The sequence below is a fragment of the Thunnus maccoyii genome, chromosome 2 (genome assembly GCF_910596095.1).
Source record: "Thunnus maccoyii chromosome 2, fThuMac1.1, whole genome shotgun sequence".
Lineage (NCBI taxonomy): Eukaryota > Metazoa > Chordata > Actinopteri > Scombriformes > Scombridae > Thunnus > Thunnus maccoyii.
The window spans coordinates 19,772,294-19,792,367 of NC_056534.1; the positions used below are offsets into that span (position 1 = coordinate 19,772,294).

Below are 20,074 nucleotides of genomic sequence, written 5' to 3' on the forward strand. Positions count from 1 at the left end.
ATGAGTCAACTTTTTGACTATAACCAAAAGGAAAATGTATTCTTTTGTTTTACTATTGTACCAAAGCATGACCCCAAAACCAGCTCATGTTCTTTATCAAACTTTGAATTCAGTGACTTTTAGAACCCACACTGCTAGAAGACCACAGTTTAAAGAGAAGTGATGATGAAAAGACAAACATGTGTGACCTACCTTTAACCTTAATCTTTATCCTGTGTTGTCTGCGGTTGATGTCCTCCACGGTGTCATAATGGTTGATGAATGGGGTGCTGGGATACGTTCCATTAAACATTCTGTGTCGTGTACACGCCTGAGGAAAATACATATATACAGAATTTACATGAAAACACAAGAAATATCAATGATGCGTGGCATCATATTGATGAAAATGTGGACAGAAAAACTAACCACATACACAGAGGTTGAGGATTTTTCGCCATTCCAGACACAAATTCTGTTGAGTGTTTCATGCTTTTCTGAACAACACCAAAGCAGCTAACTTCATCATTTAACCAATTTCAAGGTTCAAATCAGACCAAATATTTGGATGTGAAACATGTTGTTCCCTCCAAAAAGCTCTCTTATCTCCTGCAGAAATAAATAACTTCTAGAGTACAAACAGTGGTGAGAACTGAACTTATTCAACAGTTCGTCCTGCACTCTACCAACAACCCACAGAAGAAATCTTTTCACTTGCGCATGAGTAAAATAACTTCTAATCTATTTCATACTTTGAACAGCTCCTGCTCATATTTTCTGCCATCATTCTGGACTTTATTTTAGTCCAGAGGCCGGAAAGATTAAAATAAAATTAAAAAATAAAAGCTACTTACATGGCCAAAGTGACCTTTCTTGGAGCAGTTGTAGCAGTAGGCGGGGGTTCGACCCTGGTCCTCTCCCCGCTGCTTCACTGGAGGACCTGTCTTAGTCTAAATACAGACAGACAAAATTAAAAGAGACTGTTACTAGAAAACCAAACACGTTAAAATTCAGAATCTCTTTCTCTATGTGACCGTCTAAACCTGCAGGATACAATGAAACGTGGTGGTTTAATCTTCTACTTCTCTCCCATCATTCCCATGCTCTCTATTGATACGGGCTGCTGTGTATTGTACGGTGAATATGGGTGCTGATATAAACTGGTGATTACTGGAGCTATAGTTAGAGGCCTGTAATGACCCTGTATGATAAGTAACCGTGTGTGTGCGTGTGTTTGTGTTAGTGTTAGTGTGTGTGTGTGTGTGTGTGTATGGGACACGGGGTCCCGTCCCCTATGGGCCAGTGTTCTGAAAGCCTTCCATGCTCCAGTGCCCACAGCAAATATACACTGATAAAGAGAGAGAGAGGAGACAAAGGCACAGTGCATTTACTGCTAATGTTACACACACACACACACACACACACACACACACACACACACCTAATGCCATTCTCTGAAACACACACAACTGCACACACCTTCACACACATCTAAGGTGCCCCCCTCCTTCCTCTCTCCCCCCCCGATTCTGAGATTACAAATGATTTGCGCCCCACGTCATTTCTTAAACATAGCTTAGCTAACCTCCCCTCCTTTTCTTCTCATCTCCCTTCCTCCTGGTTCCCTCTCTCCTCCGTACACACCCCTCCATCCCCCACATCTACCCCTCACACTTGTTTTTTTTCCCCCTCTCTCTCCCTCTTTTCCGCTTGAGTAGTTTTGCGGCAGAAAGGATGAATGCTATTAGAGCGTCCCGTCATTATCGGGTCAGGCCGGCCGGGCCCATCTCCATCACAAAGGCCAGGAGATCACAGACCTTTTGCAAGCGTGCGCGCGCACACACACACACACACACACACACACACACACACACACACACACACACACACACACCCTAAGGAGATCACAGTCCCTGTCTCAAGCCACCCCCCGCCCCCCAACCTCTACCCTTCCTGCCCCTCTTCCCATTCATCTTTCATGTAAATTGGCTGTAGGTCTCCCTCTGTCTCTCCCTCCTTGACCTTGGGCTCGTGTTATCTCAACATACTCTGATCCAGCACATAAGACAGAATGAATGAAAGCACGGGAGAGAGAAAAAAAAAGAAGAAGAAGAAATGAAATCCCCTCCTATTCTTCCATCAACCTGTGATAGTTGTCTGAAACCTGGCGTGAATGTGCGTCTGCATGCGTGTGCGTGAGGAGGTGTCTGCCTCATACAATATTAATTAACTGGATGAACCTTCATCCCTCTCTCATTCCTGCTCCGTTTCCATCTCGCGCCTCCTATCGGGAATCTAAATAGCTAAAAGAGTGAGGGCCTGAGGGATCATATCAGTTTGGTGTCTCTTTCTTTTCTTTCTCTCTCAGGGGTTTGGAAAGCAGTCCTAGAGTGTCTGGCTGTGCAGTGAAAGTCAATTCTGCATAGTTGTAGACAGTTTGAGACACCAGTCATCATGTGTGAGGAATTTGCTTCAGCTCAGCATTAAACGTGACACATGTTTCTTTGTTTAATGTCATTCAAATCCAATCTACTAATTCTGATTCACTTAGTGTAGCAGGAAAAGACTCAACAGGTACTTGCTAAGGTCACACATCAACACGAACACTAATTGGATAAATATGGTGACTGTTCCGGAAAGGTCACATTTCTCCTGCACTGTCTGTTTCTGGCTAAATCTGAGCAGAGAAGCAGGCTGTGTAGCTGCAGAGTCAGGCATTATTTTGTATTTACAACTCTTGACTTAATAGTTAAATAGTTTATTTTTGAAACATAACAAGTCATGTAATCATCTAAATGGCGTACTGATTGGTTCGGATTCCATCTCTTCCATCTGATTCTCAGAGGATGTTTTCAAGGTTAATATCTCATGGCATAAACTCAGCTCAATAAACTTATAAATGTAACAAAGTGGGTCTGTTTCAGTGATGACTGACTTGGCCTCACTTTTAATATCACCTGTACTATTGCTGAGGAGCACCTTGTGGTTTGCATATCAGTAATGCTTATGTTGTTTTCTTTGTAGTCACTGTCTCTGATGTACCATGTCTTTACAATGTTTTATTACGTTTTATAAAAGGGGGAATGCTCAAAACAAACAACTTTATACAACTTTGACTTTGCACGTCTGAAGGCAAAAGTGTTTTTACAGCTGTTTGGAACAGCCACACTCAATAGAGGGGGGAATACTCTGCTATCATAAGGAGAGGTGAGATGCAATAAACATTCAAATGTGGATAACTGTGCACACTTTCTCAAAGGAATTTGTGACGGTGTACTCAGTTGTACATACAAAAACTGTTCACATCCTTCCTACTTTCACGCCTCTGAACATCAGGCCCATTGCTGCATGAAGTGACAGTGCTTGCTGGATTCTTGGGATTCTTACATGGTTTTAAGTAATCAGGCTGAGATTTCTTCATGTCATGTAAATGTGAAACCGTAAATCAGACGAGGGGAGTAGAGAAACATGGTTTCCCCAGGTAGTTTTCTCCCAGAGAATACAGATATCTTGTCCATGTATACGAGTAATCAGGTTTCTAATTTGCTTTTTACAAACACATGTGCATGACAAAGACTTCAGACAAAGAAAGTATCAGCAGAGTGGCAGAATGAAAGGAGAGATACTTTCATTGAATAATGTGCTCATCAAAAATAAGTCCAAAACTGAAACTTACTAACACAAAGTAGCTAGTAGAAGTCTCAACAAGTTTGCTCCCACTTGAACTTCTCTGTCTAGCTCACGATCTGAAAATGTATGCCGTGTTTTTCCTAATGTCATTTTGGATGAAATTAGATAAATAACTATGTAGAAGTTTTTTCCCCTTTTCCTGAAAGGCCCCAATCTGTTCATTCATAAATTCGCTTGATACCTCCATCATGAGAGGACAGTGAGGCAGTTGGTGTTTAAGTAACAGTCCTCCGAGTGCAGAGACAGCAGGAAAGATCTGAGTCTGATCCACCGCCTGCTGATGTGACATGAGGAGCTTCTGGAGCAGTTTAGAGATACTTTGCCAGTCAGACAAAAAGAGGACTGGAGCTGGGAAGAGGACTGTTGGTTTAGGATGTGTGTGTATGTATGTATGTGTATGTGTGTGTGTGTGTGTGTGTGTGTGTGTGTGTGTGTGTGTGTGTGTGTATAGGACGGTGTTTGAGAAGGTCCTAAGGGCTTCGCTGTGTGGACACAGACAACCAGCCATCCGTGGCCTCTCATGCATGCACACACAGACACATGAGCGCTCTCTCTCTGGCACACACACACACACACACACACACACACACACACACACACACACACACACAAAACAGTGTTTTCCCACAGTTGTCCCAACACATACACTCTGTCTCTCTCTAAGCCCCGCTCTCCTCTGCTCCTTGCCTTAGCTGCTGGTGGCAAAGCCGTGATAATCCTTCGGCCAACACAAAGCTCAGACTGTTACAGACTACAATCTGAAGGAACACACACACACACAGTTATCAAACACAATCCGAGAAGCAAACAGGCTTGTGTGTGTGTGTGTGTGTGTGTGTAAGAGAAGAGGGGATGGGATCTGAACAGTAACGGGTGGTGGGAGCGAGGGGGCCAGGGCCAGCGGCGCTGTTTTGCATATGTTATTGCAGCGATGGGGAGAGGTTTGCATATGTTACTGGACCCACAGGGGACCAACTCTGCATGCTTTATCATAGAAAACAGCCTCGCAACACAACACAAGACTACTGGGTTCATACCAAAACAAACAGACCCTTGTAGTGTGTGTGTGTGCAACATGCCAGTATGTACATATTAGGTTAACATGGAGGGTTAATTAGACAGTTATGAATTAGCGAGATGAAATGGCTATAAGGTGAACATCTTCTCAAACAGAGTGCAAAAAAATGAACTGCAGATCATTAATCCTCTTATTGTCTTACCGACATGTGGGGATTTGAACCAACGCTATTTCCAGAATGGTAAAGAAATTAATTATAATGTTTACTTTCACTCATGAAGGATCAAACGTTCTTAGAAGACTGTTTAAGGTGGAGGTGTTCATGTGTGTGGTTAGAAAAGCTACAGAGGAGGAGGAGGAGGAGGAGGAGGAGGAGGATGGGGGGGTGTCCTCCAAAAAACCAGATGTGATTCTGCCCCCTTTGTGTCTGCCAGTTCACAAAGACTCAGACCGAAGCCTTAACCTCGCACCCTGATAGCACTCACGCTCACACACAGTTGAATTCCCAGAGGCTCGTCCTATCTCGTCCCGTCAGTCAGTCAATCAGTCTGAAGACAATCAGCAGGAGTCCTGATTTTCTCTTTAGAGGGAGGGACAGAGAGAGAGAGGGGAAAATGCTCCTGGAATGTAATGATAATGTGATTCAGGGGGTGAACGGCGGCGGGTTGCCACTACTGGAGAAAACCCCCTTTTGGGGCAGCGACTGGAGGTAATCTGGTCACACCGTGGAAGGCGGAACAGAGGATACAAGCTAATCTATTCAAATCAAGTTGTTCAATATCTATTCTGAGCGCCCGCCGCTGAGATCAGTGGCTTTTCTCTCGCGCGTTTTATGGGAATACAGTTAATACCCTACAATTAGACAGAGACAACACACGTAGACATAAGGGGCAGACCTTCTATACTATAGATGGGCTGAGTCTCTTATGCCCTGGTCAGGATGTTAAACCCTGATTCTACATCTCAGCCAATCAATCGCACACAAACACACACACACACACACACACACTTGCAGACACGCACAAAATCGACACCATCCAGCTAAGCGGAAAGGCACAAAGACCTGCGAAGCCTGCAAAACCTCTGATAACGTACAGCACCTGTGTGTATGAGTGAGTGTGTGGACATGTGTTTCCATTCCTATGGTTGTGCATGTACATCCAGCAGTGTATGTGAAAACACCTGTACCAAAGACTAAACACCCACTGCAGGGTCCTCGTCTTCCTGACTGACAGAACGCCACAATCTGTCTGCAACTTTTGATGAGAATCAGTGGAATTTTTAATTTTTATTTACTGGTTTTGCCAGTTTTAAGTTTGTACTAATATTATTAATTAATCATTTTGTCATTGCTACACTCAGTAACCTTTTTTCTACCTGATGTTTTTTCTTGTGTACTCTGTTTACTGTTAAGATTAGTCTGTTTTGGGAGGTCCTTGTGGCTGAGTAGGTAAAATTTATACAGTCTCCGCAATATCCTCTGTTTGATTCTGGTCTTGGATTCTGTCTGTTTTGTGCTGCAGGCCAAATTTCCCCAAAACAGTAAAGAATGAACTGATCTGAGTGTGTTTTTGAGCTGGATATAAAGCTGTTAACTGGTGTATAAGACAAGCGTACATACACCAATTAACTCTTAAACTCTGTCTTAAACTGCCGCACTGCACTTCTCCTTCATTAACTAACCAAATGACCTGCAGGTCTTTACTTTCCGTGCCCTGATGCTACTTGTCTACTTTGGAGACATATGAAAACCATTTCCTTTTAAAAAATGTACCTTCCACCTGCCCCCCCTGTGCCGTCAGTGTCTAAGTCTGAGGGAGAATAGAGAAGCCTTTTGACACGGCAGAGGTGGGAAGACTGGAGTCTGAACCGTACAATGATGAGACAGCAAAAACCGCTTGCTGAATGGATGTGGATTTAAAGGATTTTTTACAGAGCACTCTTTGAATTGAGCACATTCTTCTAAGAGGAGCGAGAGAAAGAGGTCAGCCAGACAGAGGGAAGGACAGGACAAGAAGTGGAATAAAGGTCAAAACTTAAACCCGTAACTTCAAGTTCAGCAGAAAGAGCAAAAGACCTATGGGCAATATTGTTCATTACTATTTGAACTAATTTGTGAGGTATTGATGGTTTCTCAACACAAATGTTTATTACAGTTACACTATACTGTTTTAATGAGAACATCCACACTTTTATAACAGACTTGCTCATTTTTGAATGTCTATATATATATATATATATATATATATATATATATAGTAATCGACAATTTCCTATTCACCTCGTACTCCTTGTCACTTGTCTTGTCTATTCACATATTTCTGTGTGTATCTTATGTGGCTTTTGGTGACCCTTTTTTTCCCAGCTGCAGCCTTCTTTCTTTTTGCTGTTTTTGTATTAGCTTTTTTAATGTTGTTAGTATACGCGTTGATGCATATAATTAATAAGACTGTTCAATAATGTCATTCAAACTTACTTTCTTTACTTACTTTTATTCTACTTGGACATAGCAGGTTTTATCTGAGGAAGAACATTTGTGGTTGAAACACTGTGATGTTCATGTAGAACAAAAGAAGAACTGAGAACGAGACAAAGCAGCAGCAGGTGGATATTTTTAGTCATTTTTGGGCAGATAATTGTTACCCAGCACCTGCTAAAAATGTATGGACATGCATGAGCTTCCTGATAATCAAATCACACTACTGAAAGAGGACAGAGAGATAAAATTTGGTTTTGAGCACAGTAGCAGCACACAAACTATACACCCATCCTGCAGATGTACAGTTACAATAATTAAGTAGAAACAAGAAGATCTTCTCTTAACCATGTGCTGGATCGGAGTGCAGTTCTCTGTTTGACCACTGAAGGGCGCTCTAACTCCACACAGCATGCTGGAAGGGTCCCATTCCTACTGCTGAAGTGAGATTAGGTGAGGTAAAGGGAAAAGATGCACTCAGTCATCATTATTATTAACTTGTATTTAACACAGTGAAAGCTTTAGAAAACGAACACACTCCAATCGTTTCTGATGCAACTAAAGGAGAAAAAAAGACTTCCAAACTGATCCAGAGGATGATTACGTTTCGTGCTTTGTAACCTGACATGATGGGGAGGACAAACATTTTCAAATTTATTTCAAATCCAATGCAATTATATTCCCTTTGAATGTAAAGCCAGTTCTGTGTAGAGCACCAGGACTTTACTGAAAGCTACTTTTATGTAACTGGTCTCGTATCATAATTTACAGTGATGCAAAGAATACAAGTCTGCAATGAAACAATTACCCAGTAACCCAATGTACCAGACACTCTCACAAAGATGACCTCGACAAACCACTGAGTCAACCAATAACTATTTAATTTTAGCAAATACACAGATCACTAGCTGTTGGTAGATAGAGAAGAAGCTGTCTACACTGCAACGATTATTCGATTAGTTGCAAACTATTAAATTAGTCACCTAATTACCTATTTTGATAATCAGTCATTCTTTACAGTAAAATTTCCAAATTCTCTGATTCTCAAATGTGATTTTTTTTTAGTCCTCTATGACAGTAAACTGAGTGTCTTTGGATTGTGGACTGTGTTTGGGACAAAACAAGACATTTGAGGACGTCGCTTTGGGAAACAGTGATGGACATTTTCACCATTTTCTGACATTTTATAGACCAAAAAACTAATCAATTAATCAAGACAATAATTGACAATTTAATTGATAATGAAAATAATCTTTAGTAGCAGCCCTATTTTATATATTCCTTTAATCAGTCGTTTTTAAAAATAGCAGTAAAAATTTCTAACCACTGTTCAAAGCCTATATTATTCAAAAGCATTTTATATATAAAAATAACTTCATTATGTTTTCAAATATGAAAAGTCCTAAAAAAAAAATCCATCTTTAAAGATTAATAAAGATCAAATGTAACAAAAACAATTTAATTAAACCGTAAACATGTCCAGCAAGTTTCTATGTAACCTCACTTCCTTTAAAACAGTAAAAATCAATCTAATGTCTGACAAAGGATTTCGATCTGGATTTAGTCTTCAAGCTTTTAAAACGATTTCAAGTTCATTTCATTTCATCATCATCATCATCATCATCATCATCATCTCAGGTTGGTAAGACTACACTGAACGAAAATAAAAAATCAAAATTTTGGACACATATCTGAACGTTTGATTTTGATATTTAACAGCTATTTTCAAGAATAAAGGTCATATTTGCAACAACTAATTCTTGTTAAACCAAATACAGAGAAAGAAAAAGAAATGAGCCGTTTTGAATTATACAGAGTAAATGTTTTAATTTTTAATTTATGTGCTTAAATTCCACACGGTCAACCTGAAATGGCCAACTGTGTTAATGGGCCATTTTATTATTCTTTCCTATAGGAGTGTAATTGTATTTTCTTTTTTCTGAAAATAAGAGGATTTAAGGGACAAAGTGTCCTAACCTTGGGCTAACAAAGGCATGTGTGAATCAAGCGAAGGAGCTTCTAGACAAAGACAGTGAGACAAAAAAAAAGTATAAAAAGGTAAATCATACTAAATGAAAAGAGAGAAAAAAGGCAGTCAGGTGAGAAAGAGGGACTCCAAATGGAGTTTAAGGAGGGGAGTTAAAACGGCTTCATTTCCGTGTCGAACAAAAAGTTCACAGACTGTTTTTTTCATGATTACCCCGAGAGGCACACACACGCACACACACACACACACACCTGTCCCTGGGGAAGAGATCGATACACACACACACACACTGATACCACCGTGAGGAGAAAATCCGCTCGATACACACACACCACCGTGGGCAGAGGTACCGATCAATAAACACACACATACAGGTGTCACCACTACTATCTAAAGAGAGGCCAATCAATGCTCACACACAGATATACCTGTACCAATCAGCTGCTCAGCACTCAGACTCACTCTCTCTGCTCGCTCTCTTCGCTCCCTTTCACCCTGCTTAATACACTCAACCCCTCCTCGTTTCACTTTCTCTCTCTTTCCCGTTTCTCCTGCATCTCTGACAACAACACACCTCTTCCCCTCTCTGTCTCTGTTCCGTACATAGTCTGTCTCTATGTAGGTCAGTCATGTTGAATCTAATGTGATGTGGCCCCGTCTTGCTCTGATACACCACACACTGCTAACAAAAATATACAAAGAAGGGACAGAAATAACAGCACTTAGAAAGTTTGATTAGGACGTTCAGAGTCTTATAAATTCAAAGAAGGAAAATTCCCCACTTCAAATATTGTAGCTGGTTTAAGAAATAAAGCCCTAACTTCCTGCAGCAGCCAGAGGGTGGCGCTCTGGTCTTAACCCAGCACCGCAGGGTCCTGACAACACTAACAGGAGTGGAAAAAAAGTCACTGTGACTTGTGTGTGTGTGTGTGTGTGTGTGTGTTGCATGCATGCATGCACGCATTTATGCATGATCTTTACATGCATTAAAGCAGCCTTTGTACAGACAGCAGGTCACTCAACTTGCACTGTGGCCTTTCCTGATCGTTCTCCATCCGTCCGTCTCCCCCCCTCCATCGTACTCCTTCTTTCCTGTCTTCCATTTCTTTCTCTCTCTCTCTCCTCCGCTACTGCTCAAACCATGTATTCTCTCTCTCTCTCTCAGTTGTTCTCTTTTCCTGTGTTGTTGGCTGTTTGGTAATAATGAAAGTAGTTATTTTTTCCCTGTTCATCCTTTGTGAAATATTTCTCTTGAAAACACTTTTGAATTCAAAGACAGGTGCACAGCATAGTGCAAAAACAGTACGTCGATTGACAGAAAATTAATACTGAATTTTAGAAAAATGATGAATCATTTAGAGCCATTTGTACAGCAAAAAGGCCAATCGTTCACTGCTCTGCTTCCAGCTTCTCAAATGTGAGGGTTTGCTGCTTTTCTCTTCTTTTTATAATTGTGAATTTAATCTTAATCTTCAGGCTTTTGATTGATTGTTGGACAAAACAACCAATCTGAAGACATCACCTTGCATGTTAAGAATATGATGCATTTTTCACATTTTTATACAAAATGATTATTTGATTAATCGAAAAGAATTATCAACAGATTAATCCATGATGAAAAAAAAATCAATTGCGGCTCTACGCTACGTTTCTGGGTCCATTTTGCATATGTTATATTTTTGAATCCCTGTGGTTGATTGGCTGAGTACAGACAACATGACATCCCTCTCACATTTGTAGAACAGCTCCAACAGCATTTGAGCACAGAAACATTTTCAGCAAATCATTAAGATAAAAAAAAACAAAAAACGCTGGTGTCCAACTTAAACCTATGGCCTCTCCCTGCAGTCTCCATTTTGCATTCAACAATGAAAAGCAATCCAAAACAGAAGGGGGCATGAAGCAATGCAGTCCTAGACATGTGATTTGTGTACGGGGTGCAGGTGTGATCATAGACAAACCCTGATAACAAAACCGACTGAGCCATATACCCATCTTAGACTGAGGGTAGGAGGCTCACACCTGTTCTTTTGGGCTTTTTATAAAGGCATTCTGGGAAATGGAGGAAAACACTAACAGAAACAGAAGTCTCAAGATGAGGTTGGCTGGAACATGTACATAAAAAAAAATTTAAATCACACATTTACACCTACCATTGATATTTAACTATTTTTTCCAATGACATTTTGTATGTACAGTATTCTGTAAGAAAGGTCAACAATTCAGTAAGACAGAGGGAGGGAGGCAGATGGGGTCTGTAGGAAAAGGAGCAACCCCAAGCTGTATGCAAAAAAAGAAGTAAAACCAGGGTGTCTGTGGGCGTAGGTGGGTGAGTGAAAGAGAAAGAGAGACAGAAAGAGTCGCTGAAGTAAACCTGTTCTTCAAAGCAAAACAGCAAATCTTTTTATATAAATATTACTGTTGTAAAAATGCCTTCAACCTCATTTGAGACAGACAAGCTGAAAATGTTGTGGATAGCTTTTTACTCCATTTACTGCTCTATATATATTTGTGTGTGTGTGTGTGTGTCCATGTGTGTCAGTATCTTACTTTCTCAGTAAATACCCCAGGGCTTTGTGGTCTATACTGTGTGGTTTGGAGGAGTTTGTTAGTTGAGGGCCAGGTGCAGGCAGACAACACATACACTCACGGAAGATAAACGGACCCAGCACACACACGCACACACACGCACACACATGAAGGATAAATGGACCCAGTAGCAGGGAGGTCTGACAGAATGCCTTTTCACACCTGGCTGAGCCCAGCGGAAGGTGACAGAGTCACATCTCCCAAAGCGAACACACACACACACACACACACACACACACACACACACACACACACACACACACACACACACACACACGCACACACACACACACACACACGCACGCACACACCTTCTCACATTGGGGAGTTCAGGGTCATAAGCAGCATCATGAATAAAATGAGGCTGTCTTAAACAGAAGGAGCCCCGTGTATGCATGTGTGTAAGTGTGTTTGTGTGTGAGAGAATGTGTTTGTGTCTGTGCGGGCCCCTAAACCCCATGCCAGTTTGGATCTGTAACGACCTTCTGTTCCCAGTGCTTAAATGGCTTAAATACTTCAATTAGACCTGGGTCACAATCCACCACCCGTTAAAGCACGCCATCACACACAAACATACACACACACACACATACACACACAGAAACACACCAAAATGGTGGTTTCATCATCTTGCGACGTGACCAAAGACTTGTCAGCGTCTTTTCCCTTTGTGAAAGTGAAACTCTACAGTAAAACAGAGCATCCCGTGATAAGACATGAGCAACAATTAAACTCAACTCCCATTTTCTCTGCCTGCGTCTCCCCTGGAACTTCTCTGTCCCGCTCCCTCCTCCTCCTCCCTCCGTCTCTCCCGCCGTGCTACCCTAGCGCTAACGATGCTGCCTTTTCATTAGACAGCCCCTGCTAATTAATCTCCATAGAGGAGAGTGACAGACCTGCCCCAACACACACACACACAAAGTGCACGCCAAGATATATGCAAACACACACTCTTCTTCCCTCTCTCTCACTCCCTCGTCCCGCGTGGCGTTGGCAGCCCATTTCATGCTTTATCACGTCTTTTAATTGACAAACAAGCTGCTCTTTTCTCTTAGGCTGAGGTCTATATCACCCCCTCGCTCAGATGCACACACACACACACTTAATCATACGCACACACACACACACACACACACACAAGTAAGGAGCCAAGAAAACTAGTTATCTTTTCAGATTTCAGAGACACACACACATAAGCAAATACCTCCCCGCTGACATATGGCCCATGTGACTGTCACACAGTTTTCTACTCTTTGACACGTTTACACACACACACACACACAAACACACACACACACACACACAGTACCGCGGATGCCACATGTGCACTTAGGTTGAAAATGAAGCAAAAATAAATAGATAAATTTTTAAAAAAGCAAAAAAAGGGTTCCCATCACTCTTGGCACTTCCTTAATCTTTTGTGATGTTTTTTTTCCCGCCATGGTTCACTCATCTGCTACAGGGCAGGGTCAATACCAATCACAACTGACTTATTGATTGTTAGTGATCATGTCACACCTTCGCCTTCACGAAGCTCCTGGAAAAAATACTTTTTTTTTGCGGCAGCAGCAGATTTTTGGAATTTTCACGTAATGCTGAAATACACATTAGCTGTTTTTTGTCATACTGATGAAATCACTGTAAGATACTGCATTAAGCGAAAGGAGAGAGTGAGGTGAGGGTCGTCACACAGGACCCTGATGTGATCAGTGGTCAGAGTTTGGTTTGATAAATGCAGCCTACAAAACTCAGCACATCTATTTTTGGGCTTATCCTTAAGTGGATTTTTTTTAAATTAAAAAGCTCTGTCACTAATCAAAAACATGACCATTCCCAGTGGAGTTGTGTTAATACATTAATATTGTTAGATGTGCAATTGTGAAGACATATTTTGTACAGTAAGATTTAAAATATTTCTAGTCTGATGAGGTACGTTCTGCATGAAGAAGATTTAAGAAGTGTCACCGGCTGTAAGTGGGCCGGCTTGAGTGTGCTGCTGGCTTAGTCGCCCCCTCCAGCACCACCACCTCGTTCTTTTACATTTCTCTGCTTTTAATTGGGAGTCTGGGACAGAACGACGACATCCAGTAGGATTTTGCCAAATGTGACACAGGTTGTGTCCAAACTGTTACTACATTCAATTTGCTATAAGTTTAAATCACTGAGTTTAAAGCACATATAAATCTATGAATGTGATATTATTTTCACATTCAGGATGGCATGACTTAACACGGTTTTCTCTTTTTGCTGTTTAGCTATTTTGTCATGCTAAAAACATATTATATCATGAAAACATATATAAGAATAAAATGTCCTTCGGTCTGTTTGTTACTCTCTGAATAATAAAAGGGCAACAACACTGGAATATATTTAATAGAGTAGGGACTGTTGCCGATATTACTGCAAACTCATATTGTACCTTTCACTTTCTAAATGTGCATACTAAAGTTTCCATGCTGTTAATACATAGTCTTAAAGGAAAATTTCACCACGTTTTATGTGGATGTCCAATCAGTGTTGATGGTAAATGTAGTCAACTGAAGCAATTTTCCTGCTTGTGCAGCCTTGGCCTCTCTCTGCTGCATTTCTTCAGCCATATACTCTGGTTCGAATAAATATGGCTGAATATCTGAGTCAGCCAAAACACTGTAAAATGTATCTTCGTCCATAACATCCTCTGTACATATTTTTGGATGCTGGAATGTTGGAAACTTGGCTAGTTTGCAATACAAGCAAAGAGAACCAGAAGTTTTGTTTTTGAACAGCATCTATAGAACGCCCCCTGGCTTCCCAGAGATGGAGAGTAGAAATCCAAGCTGAAATAGCCTGTAGTTCTTCGTTGCCCCCGACTACGTGACTGTACACGTCAAATGATGGCGTTGGTGCCGGAAGAACAACAGATTTTGCAGCTGTGCCCCAGAAACACAGAGAACATCAACAACAACTGCAGGCATTTTTCACACTACAGTATATCCCTAATTCAGATAGGTAGAGATAAGGTTGAAAAGTGGCTAAATGGTCCTTTAAGAATTTGCACAAGGGCCCTAGAACATCCATTAAGACATATGAAGGCTTATTTACAGTCTTGATCAATACTGGTCAGTATTGATGATAAACATCCCCACTGGATCTTTTTGTGATAACAAGTATGAAGCAATATAAGTCACAAAATGACTTTTTAATGAATAAGCCAAAGGTTCAACAGTGACAGAGCTCATAATACTTCATGACAACACTTCATCCAATAGGTGCATCTTCATCAACTACTATTATGAAAAAGCCAATGCTTGATCTCGACTTGTGGCTAGACATGGTTTCCAAAATCCTCGGAGCTGTGGATTTTCAGTGGTGATTTTGTCTAAATGCTTAGCATGGAGGACTGACAGTTTTGCTTTTGTGACATGACACTCACCGTGATGTGGTACTGTCTCCAGATCTCTGGACAAGCCTGAGGAGAGAAAAAAAGACTCTGTTATAGAGTACAGTCTTCAAATACATACACTGAACCACGTGCACAAACACACAGCTCTGTATAGAGCACATGAAAAGAAAAAAAAAGGCTTAAAAAGAAGGAAATAAAAATGCCAAATAATAACTTGTTGTGTGTGTGGGATACTGCAGCAGAGACACAATAAGAAAGAAACATTTAGGTAATGCTGGGAAAACAGGAGGAGAGACAGATGAGAAGTGAAGTAGCAGCAGATGCTTATGAATAGACAGACCAGAGAGAACTGAAAGAGGGCCAAAAGGAAACTGAAACACAGGCCATGGTGTCCTCTGCTTGCCTGCCTGACTCTTTAAGTCTCTCCTTCTGTCTGTCACTGAACCTTTATCACCCTGATTTCTCAGCAGCAGCCTGTTCTCCCCGCCATGCGTCTCCCTGCAGTCAGTCACTCAAACAGTCAGTAAGTAAGGCAGTCAGTCGTTTTGTCCCGGTGTGGCTAAAGCATTATCTCCGGGGCTTCGCCACGCTGTTCCTTAAGCGTTCCGACATCCTTTCCCAACCGCCGCCACTTCCCACTGGGAAATTGAAAATGCCGCAGTCGCCGCAGGCAACAAGATTTATCTACTTACACACCTACTGAGTGAGAGAGACACAGAGAGGAAGAATAAGAGAGAAGGGAAGGAAAGATTTAAGCCTCTGTGAAGGAGGCTATGTGTTTAGTTTTCTCTTTCATACACTAAACTAGTTCCTATACATATTTGCAGCACATGCAAATTCTTGTGACATTAAAAAGTGACTATTTAGCTCAAAGTGCTTGTTCAAATCCTGACCTTTACAGTAAAGAGCTGTAGGCAGTTAAAGCTAAATCTGGACTGTTTAGATTTGAATACAGAGATAGACAAATATGAATTTTCGACAGCTGTATCTTCCTCCACCTCTCATCTAGCTTTCTTTTCTTTAACAGCTCCCCCTCACCCACCCACACTCGCTCCCTCCCGTTTGCTCGCTCCCTCCAGACCGCCGGGGTAGTGTGTTGTTGTCGAGGGCGACAGGCGAGGCGAGCGACACACTCGCGCTCCGTCAACCGTCTGTCTTTAATGAGAGACACAGAAAGGCCCAGGGGACAGAGACCTGACTCTCTTTCTCTCTCTTACACACACACACACACACACACACACACACACATATATATAATTTGAGTCTAAGAAAATAAAAAAAAGTTGCGCGTTCCAAGAAAAGGGTAATTACAATATCACACGACTTTGCACCTTTGTTTGCTTTTGAAAACAATATGCAAGAGAGAGAGGACGAACGAGATGAAAATGAAGATCTGGGGGAGGAGGTGAGGAGAAAAAAAAGGGTGATAGAGTGTGAGAGAGAGAGAGAGAAAGAAAGAAGAGAAGAAAATGGGCTGTGTGTGTCCTGGTCTCCCCTCTCCCTCTGGTGTTCACCTGGTTACTCATCCATTACACAGAGCACAGTACATGACTGACTGACGGAGAGCAAGTGAGGGAGAGTGAGAGAGAAAGAGAGAGAGAGATCGAGGTAGGGGAGACACAGGCGGGCTCTTACATACACACAGCATTCTCCATTCTTTGGCATTAGTGTAAATGGGCAAGGTAATGAACGTTGCGGTGGGATAATTGTCATTGATGGTCATTAGATTCACCCTTCAGTGCCAACATACATACACACACACACACACATATACACATACAGACCCACAGCTGGAATATGCAGCATGGCAGAGACATAACTAAGCTGTAATTGCTGAAGTGTATCAATTAATGTGAACAGCAGCGTGTGCTGACCCCTGGTCACTCATTATTACTGAGAGAGAAAGTGGGGGAAAAAGGGGGAAAGAGGGGGGGGGAAAGAGGGAGAAAGGGGGAGAGACGGGGTGATGGAGAGGAAATAAAAGTAGGGTGCATACAGTATACTTCTGTTGTAAAGGTGGCTGGTGCTTCATCATGTTTACATTAAGCATTAATTGTTCTTTGTTCTGACTACAAGCCCCACATATCCTCTGTGGTGATTTTGCTGTGGCTATTCATACAGTAGTATAAAGCTGATTGAATTCAAAGCTTTACTGTGCAATACTTCATTTCCTCCTATTTGTCTTCATATCTTGATCGTCTAATTCATGTCTGTACTCATTTATCTTTGTTCCTGTGATAAATTGTATTTTTTATCGTTATAATTGCCTTTTAATCTCAGGAAGGACAAAAAGTTTCATCACATTACCCATGTGTACTTGGATCACATAGGACAGAGTGTTTTATTTGGTCTAGTTACATGGTGTCGGATTCTCTTATTTTTGGCCAAAAGTATGTGGACACACACACTCGGTCTCAGATTGTTCTTAATGGTTTGAGCTCAGCTCCAAAGTTCCAATTATGGGAATTATTAATGCTACAGTATACAATGATAATTCTAAACAATATAACACTTTTCCAACTTTGCATAAACTGAGGTTCATAAAAAATGGTTTCCAGGTTTGATGTTAAAAAACTTGATAAGCCTGAAGAGAAGCTCTTGACCAACTCTCACCATCTGTGAGCCAGACCTTATTACCTAACATCAGTGCCTTTTCAGAAGTGTGGCAGTTGTTAAAGCAGTATATACATTTCAAAAAACACACATGGATATAATGTTCGGGTCTACGTTCATGTAATATTTTTGAGTGTCCACATACTTTTGGCCATGTATTGTATTCCCCTGATGAAAGTGAGCTTCGGTTTATTTCTAAACGCCTGCACTGGACTCAAATGTGCGGATCCTTCTTCTCTTATTAATTCCAACCTATTTTGATGAGTACTGTGTAGCCTGTGAGGAACAAACAAAAACATGAAGCTATACTCACGTCAAAGAAGTGACCCGTCATGCTGCAGCGATGACACCGTTTGTGCCAGTACGCCCTCTCGCTGCAGGAATCATACAGGTGACCAGGCATCCCGCAGTTGTTGCAGTGTTTATTGGGACATGCGCTGACCACGTGGCCTGTGGTGCCACAAAGGAAGCAGGGAGACAACTTCTGCAGACACACACACACACACACACACATATATACAGACATAACCCAGTTAGCAGTTGTGCATACTTGTGCCCATCAGTGTGTCTAAGCTGTACATGCTAGTGTGCACTGAGTGGAACTGACTTTGGGCTCGGGGCAGTTTTTGGAGAGATGTCCGTGCTTGTTGCAGTTTCTACATTGGACGTTCTTGCCGGTATAGTATCTGTTTGAAACTCGCTGCACCGCTATCCTGGAACCTTTGTCTTTGTTGAAGATCTGAGCCTGAAACACAGACAGTCAATACATCATTAGCTTCATGTTAGTGGTGTTAGCCTCAATGGACTAACCTGGAAATTTTGTACACACGAAACACAAGGTTCAATTCTCAATTATCAAGTCTATTAAAAATTTGAGAAATGTTATTTTCTAACTATTTGTGACAAACAAAGACATAGATTCAACCTAGAATAAAGCACAAGTGGCACCAGACTCTTTTTAAGAATAATGCATTACCTATAATATATTACATTGGCTCAATATCTTCATAATGAGCCAGTACTTATTAACCAAGCATTTGCACCGTGCCAATCTGAGAAAATATACTTTTTTTGAGAAATACTCTTCATTTATAAATTTACAAATGTTGTGTTCCCACCTGTTTTTCAGAAAATACCCATAATTAAGACCATTAACAGAAATAAATATAGATAAATAGAAATAAATACTCTAAAGCTTCTATTTGCCACATACCTCCTTGTCCTTATCAGAGACCAACCAGGTACCATCTTGATCTTTTTCTTCAGCATCTGGACAGAAAAAAAGCATTTTGAAATGAAGTAACTTACGATACTGCTCATTTGTGTTCATTTGTGCACAAGTTTTACTTTCCCCTACAACAGCATGTGATTTTGATTGTGATTATTTTCATGTTTTCCAAGATTTTGCTTTCCTGATAAGGCTAAATGATTCTTATTAACCACACGCAACAATATAATTAAAGAAAAAAACAGACAGCTCGAAATGGGAAGAAACAGATCAGGGATGCACTCAAAAGTGTTGCTAAATATCACGAATTTCTGCTTATAGCAGCTTAAATCTGCAGATAATGACAGTGGTCTTTGCTTTCACCAGTTATTTAAACAATATGACAAGAATTGGAACCAAGATTAGATAAGAAACAAACAAGATCGCTAAACATCGGAGCCAGAATTGATATAAAAAAAAAAAAAAATCAACCCTGTTAAGAACTCCAAAGCCTGAGGAGTGAGTTTAGTTTCCTGTAAGTGTAGGACGCACACATACACATACTGAAACTGACACAGTGGCAGCCCTGCACATCTGTATGAGACTGGCACTAACAGCGCCCTGAGGGAGACCACTGTATTCTCCTCAGGCCCACAGAACTGTAACTGACATCCAGAAATCGTAACGTAAACACACACACACACACACACACACACACATAAACACACACACACACACACACACAGAAACTCACAGACACAGAAACACACACACACAGAAACTCACAGACACAGAAACACACAGACACGTGTACTCAGCATAAATTATGTGCTGATAGCAATGACCCACACAGGCTCGCATGCTTTCACAAACACATACAGACACACCCACACATCGACCCCTGCGATTAGCTGGTTGACAGTCTTTAGCCTTTGGACAAACACGCAGCCTTGAGCCATAATCAAATATTACACTCTCCTTTCCACCTCTTTCTTTCTTCCTTTTTCTGACTCTCTCTACTCAGCCCCTTATCGCTATTCTGTTCAGCCCTCCTTCCTTTGCTTTCGCTCGCTCTCTCCTTGTTGTTTTCTACCCCCCCCCCCCCCCCCCCCCTTTCTCCTCCCCGCTGCAGA

At 41.4% G+C, this 20,074-nt stretch overlaps 1 protein-coding gene across 4 annotated transcripts in view; it reads right to left on the bottom strand.

Moving 5' to 3' along the window:
* Positions 1–20,074, bottom strand: part of zcchc7 (zinc finger, CCHC domain containing 7) — a 51,286-nt gene that overhangs the window by 1,222 nt on the left and 29,990 nt on the right. For all 4 annotated transcript variants that reach the window (XM_042434193.1, XM_042434200.1, XM_042434204.1 and 1 more), the window contains 6 exons: positions 18,948–19,003; positions 18,342–18,479; positions 18,048–18,218; positions 15,152–15,187; positions 834–929; positions 193–310 (listed from right to left, as the gene is read on the bottom strand). In XM_042434193.1, the coding sequence (XP_042290127.1) occupies positions 193–310; positions 834–929; positions 15,152–15,187; positions 18,048–18,218; positions 18,342–18,479; positions 18,948–19,003 (615 nt within the window). The remainder of the gene's footprint in view (positions 1–192; positions 311–833; positions 930–15,151; positions 15,188–18,047; positions 18,219–18,341; positions 18,480–18,947; positions 19,004–20,074) is intronic.